This window comes from Sceloporus undulatus, chromosome 2, assembly GCF_019175285.1.
Source record: "Sceloporus undulatus isolate JIND9_A2432 ecotype Alabama chromosome 2, SceUnd_v1.1, whole genome shotgun sequence".
Lineage (NCBI taxonomy): Eukaryota > Metazoa > Chordata > Lepidosauria > Squamata > Phrynosomatidae > Sceloporus > Sceloporus undulatus.
Window position 1 is genome coordinate 196,464,683 of NC_056523.1, and position 5,451 is coordinate 196,470,133.

At 44.9% G+C, this 5,451-nt stretch overlaps 1 protein-coding gene across 7 annotated transcripts in view; it reads left to right on the forward strand.

Annotated features, from left to right (window-relative positions):
- The first annotated feature begins 407 nt into the window (after positions 1-407).
- The window catches only part of RAVER1 (ribonucleoprotein, PTB binding 1), a 38,941-nt gene continuing 33,897 nt past the window's right edge, over positions 408-5,451 (forward strand). For 6 of the 7 annotated variants that reach the window (XM_042451522.1, XM_042451527.1, XM_042451523.1 and 3 more), the window contains exon 1: positions 408-692. In XM_042451522.1, coding sequence (XP_042307456.1) covers positions 465-692 — 228 coding nt within the window. In that variant the 5' untranslated portion in view covers positions 408-464. The remainder of the gene's footprint in view (positions 693-5,451) is intronic. The other variant, XM_042451528.1, reaches the window with a different exon arrangement.

A 5,451-nucleotide genomic window follows, 5' to 3' on the forward strand; every position in this document is an offset into this window, starting at 1 on the left:
TTATTTATTTACTTATTTTGAACTTTTGTGTGTGACTTGAGGCGTTTAGCCTTCTCTGTCAGAGAGAGAGTGTCTTGGCGCCACCACAAAATTCCAAATCGTGTGATGAAGAGCCGGGGGCGGGGGGGCAGTTAAAGCGGTGCTAAAGCGGATTACTGTATTATTATTAACGCAGTTTCCTACAGGACTGGAGACGGAGAGGAGAGAGCAGCAGCAGCAGCAGCTGCCGCCTCGTGAAAGGCCTAATTTGCATACTGCCCACTGATTGGCCGACGGGGGCTAACGGCATGCAAGGACTGTGGGCGGAGTCTCTGTGCACTAACGGCCATCCAGGGCTGTGGGCGGGGCTTCTGTGCACCAATGGGCTGGCGGCGTGGCGCCGAGGCCGCTCTTTCCCCTCCTCTCGCTGGTCTCGGCTGAAGAAGAGGAGGAAGGAGAGAAATAGAGGGCCTCGGGCTCCTAAGATGGCGGCTGCAGGAGCGGCTGCTGCGCCTGGTTTCTCTGTGGGGGCGAAGGCGGGCTCTTCCGCGGGCCCCGGCAGCCCGGACCCGGGCTCAGCCAACGCCCCCGAGGAGGAGCTGCCTCCCTTGGAGCCGGGCGAGGTGGGGAGCCGCCTGGAGAGGAGCGCCCGGCAGTTCCGCAACCGGCGCAAGGTCCTCATCCGGGGGCTCCCCGCCGACGTCGCCAGCCAGGTAAAGGAGGAGGAGGAGGAGGGAAGAGGGCTGGCTGCGAGAGGGAGGGAGGGAGGCCCCTCTTCCCTGGGCTGCAAGGAAGCCTGATGGTGGTAGGAAACATGGATAGGACTTATACCCAGGCAATGGGGAAAGAGAAACAGTGAAGGAGTCCCCATGCCTGGGATCAAGCATGGATAGGGAAACCAGAAGGATTGGATTAAGAATTAGGAAAGGTCCTAAAATGCAAAGATACACAACTCAGCACCAAAGTCCAGCATGTTTAGGAAGGGTGGCTGCAGCCAGGAAGATCAGAAGGAGATTAAGGATAGGAAGGGCAGCTATGGAAGAACTAGAAAAGATCCTCAGATGCAAAGAGAAGCATTGATAGGAATGGAGACTGCAGCCAGGCTTAATGTTGAACATAAAGAGGGTACTTAACAGCAATGGGAAGAGCACCTTTGAAAGAATCAGACAGGACCTAAAGAGTGAAGATACACAAGAGAGCACTAAAGTTAGACTTGCCCAAGCCATAGTATCCCCCCATCACCATGTCCAGGGTGATCAGCAAAGGAGGACAAGGCACCGCAAAATGTTGGACACTGATGAAAAATGAAGGACCTAACCAAATGAAAGCTAAAAACAGTAATACAAATGCAAGTGCATGCTTCTTGGTCACGTTCAAAATGGAGGGCATTTTGGAATCCCTCCTGCATGGAAGATTGAAGTGGAGGCTGTGTCCTGGGAAAGGAGGGCCTCTGGTCACCCTGGCCATGCATGGATGAGAGAGCAAAGAGGGCAGATGAGAGGAAGACCAACGCATCTGAGATGAGGTGCTGAAGAAGGGTGTTGAGGAGGCTATGGATGGCCAAAAAGACAAATTAGTTCCTAGAACAAATCAAACCTGAAATCTTTCTGGAAGTCAAGATGAGGAAACTGAGGCTGTAGTAGTTTGGCCATGTCATAAGAAGGCATGATTCCCTAGAAAAGATGCTAATGCCTGGGAAGTTGGAGGGATGTAGAAAGAGAGGAAGACCGCGTGCTAGATGGATAGACACTATTAAGGAGCTCATGGGCCTGAATTTGCAGGACCTGAGCAGAGCAGTAGGGGATATGGGGTCTTGGAGATGTCTCATCCACGGGATTGGTGTGAGTCGGAGCTGAACATGTGGGGAGTGGTGGTGAAATGGACATTTTTATTTTTGAGGTACCTGATAGCATAGCTGGTTCAAAGTTGGTCTGTCTTAGTGGGAGGGAGGACTCTATTACTGTACTCTCTCACTTGGAGAAGAATGCTGATGAACTCTAAACTTTGCATATCACATCTGATAAACCATGCTCTAGGACTATGACTCTGGAGACCAGCTTTCACTTCCCAGCTGGGCCATGAAACCCACTGGGTGACCTTGGGCAAGTCACACTCTCTCGGCCTCAGAGGATGGCAGCAGCAAACCCTTTCTGAAGAAACGTGCCAGAAAACCATATGATAAGTTCGCCTTTGGGTCACCCTAAGTACAAAATGACCTGGAGGCAGACAACAACAAAATTCTTCACAACATTACCCCTCACCAAATTTTTAAAACTCTCAATTCTTCTTGCTTTGCGTGGTGAGGGTTGTTGTTGTGTGTGTTTTTTTGTTTTTTGCTGTTCTTTCATCTATAATGAAAATGTTGCTTTACAACAAACAACTCAAAACACCTAAAGCCACTTCTGATGAAGCAGGCTCTAGTCCTCAAAATGTTATTCAACAGCAAATCTTTAAGATGTTGTGAGTCTTCGTGCTTCTCGATATGATTGGTGAGGTTTTTGTTTTGGGGTTGCTGTTTTTGTCGGGGGGGGGAGTTGCTGTTCTTTCATATGTACTAAAAATATTGTTTTATTATAGTTACTAGCTGTGTGCATTCAAGTTGTTTCTGACTTATGGTGACCCTAAGGTGATGCTATCATGGGGTTTTCTAGCACGTTTCTTCAGAAAGGTTTTGCTGTTGTCATCGGAGAGAGTGTGACTCACCCAATGTCACCCAATGGGCTGAGAAGGGAATCAAACCCTGGTCTCCAGTCACAGTCCACAACTCAAACCACTACACCATACTGTCTCTCTATAACATGTAAAATATCCCATCTTGATCTAATGACCAACAAAATCAGTTGACTAGAAACTACTTTTCTGAGTTCTGCAGAGTGTTTTCCTCACATGCAGATTGTGCTTATATTCACATACAGAAAATAGGGAAGGTTGTAAACAGTGTTGAAAAGGTCTTGCAGTGTGAAGAGAAATAGTAGCTCTGTGACACTCCTGTGCAGAGACCAAACATATGCAGTTTAGCACTGCTCTCTGGTGCTTACATATGCTGCTACTAATGACTGCTGTTGTTGCATATCTCACTGTGTACACTTTCTGTGTATTTGTGTAGGACCGATACATCTACTGCTGTATCCTTGTGCTTGATAGTATTTTGGTCCTGCTGTTCACTCTTTCTTCTCTATTTGCAGTCTGCTAGTTGAGTACAGTATTCTGAGGCTTTTGCAACAGTGATAAATCTGTTGGCCTTGAGAAGGGCATGCATGTGTGTTTTACCTGCAACTAGTTAACACACCCACCAGGATGTAATGCTTTTGTATGTATATAGCATTATTCTTTGCATCAAGGTTTCTAGCGTCTGTGACTTTCTCAGTGCTGCAATATAGGAGAATGGACTGGAAGCACTGCTTGGGTATTTTGCCTATGTGTTTTTATTTATTTGTTCATTTAATGATTTATATCCCGCCTTTCTCCCAAAGTGGGACCCAGAGCAGCATGCACAGATGTGCTGTAGAGCATTGACACAGGCAGATGATACAGCAACTTTACTGAAGCTAAACAGGTCTGTGTTTGGTCAGTTCTTAGATGAGAATCCATCTTTGATTTCTGGAGAAAACAGAAGGAATGATACAACTATGCACAGAACCACAGATGTATTTTATAGAGATGGAGGGGTTGAAGAGAGTGCTACATGTGTGCATGCATTGCACAATCTATTTAGCAAAAACATTTCCTTTCTTTAAAATGTCCAGTTTTTGTCCAAAAGTGCAAAATAGAGGTTAATTTCCAAAACAAAGACAGTTACACTACATGTCAACCACTCTATATTGTATCCCGGGTACTCAGAGGATTCCACTCTTCATTATAATGTCCTTGAAAGGAGATGCTGGGTCTCTCAATGAAGGTGGTAGGCAGTAGGTTCAGAAAATACAAAAGGAAATGCTAGTTCACACAGTGCATCACTAATTTATAGAAGCCTTAAGTCTAATGCTGGTTGCTTGTGAAGAGGAACATAAAAAATGAGACCAGTTGGGATTTCTGCTTGAAGTATTGTTACCCTTCTTTTCCATCTTATAGTAAGATACTCTGATAAGATTTTAAAATCATTTCTACTTGAAAACTTAAAACAACAGGTCAGTAATACTTGAGAAAGAAAACAAGTACAGGATAAAACAATCAACTGTTACTAGAGATGTTGGTTTTGTTGCAAAGTCTATAATAAAACTATGTTTGCATAGCATTTGATCTCTGGAGCTACAAGTTCTATGGCAGGGAAGGTTCCTCCTGAGTTGAAGCCACCCCTAAACTCCACAGGGAGCAGAATGTAGAGTACTATCTTGGTGACCTGAGTAGAAGGATAGAATCATGTCAAAGAAGATAGTCATAGAATCATAGAGATGGAAGAGACCACAAGAGCCATCCAGTGCAACCCCATTCAGCCATGCAAGAAAACACAATCAAAGCACCCCCGCCAGATGGCCATCCAGTTTCTGTTTAAAGAAGAAGACTCCACTACTGTTCAAGAAAACATGTTCCACTGTCAAATAGCTCTTACTGCCAGTAAGTTCCTCCTAATGTTGAGGTGGAATCTCTTTCCCTGTAGCTTGCTTCCATTGCTCTGGGTCCTACTCTCTGGAGCAGCAGGAAACAAACTTGCTCCATGCTTAATATGACACCATTTCAAATACTTAAACAGGGCTATCATATTATCTCTTAACTATCTCTTCTTTAGGCTAAAATACCTAGCTCTCTTAAGCATCTCCTCAGAGGGCGTGGTTTCCAGACCTTTCACCATTTTGTTTGCCCTCTGGACTCACTCCAGCCTATCACCATCCTTTTTGAATTGTGGTGCCCAAAACTGGGGACAGTATTCCTGGTGAGGCCTGACCAAAGCAGAAGGGAGTGGTGCTGTTACTTCCCTCGATCTAGACACTATATTTCTATTGATCTTTCAAGTAATATGATTCCAAGCCATTTTTATTTTCAGTAGTAATAATTAACATTTTTAGATTTTCCTTAGAAATTGGAATGCATCAGGAGCCATTGGAGCTGAATAAGCAGCGAAATCTCAGGAACCAAAGAGCTTGCTGTAATTAAAACACCATATGATGCATTTTGGGCCATCTGAAAATTCTGAACCTTTTTCAGAGGCATCTGTGTGTGTGTGTGTGTGTGTGTCAATTTATGCCAACTGTATGAATTTCCAAGGTTTTTCTTAGTCAAGGAATACTCAGAAGTGGTTTTGCCAGTGTATTCATATCAATAGGATGATCATGACTGCAGTCAGGATGGACTTTTTTGGAGCTGGTGTACTGATACACTAGTTTGCATCTATGTAAAGGTACTATTTCTAAAGCCACTATCTGTTCTTTCAGGAGCAAGATTGGCTTTCACAGCACTCCTGGGGAGGTGTGGGGAAGAGGACAAAGGCAAATGGAAGCAGACTTAGTATGATCCTTAGGTAAAAGATGTTGTGAG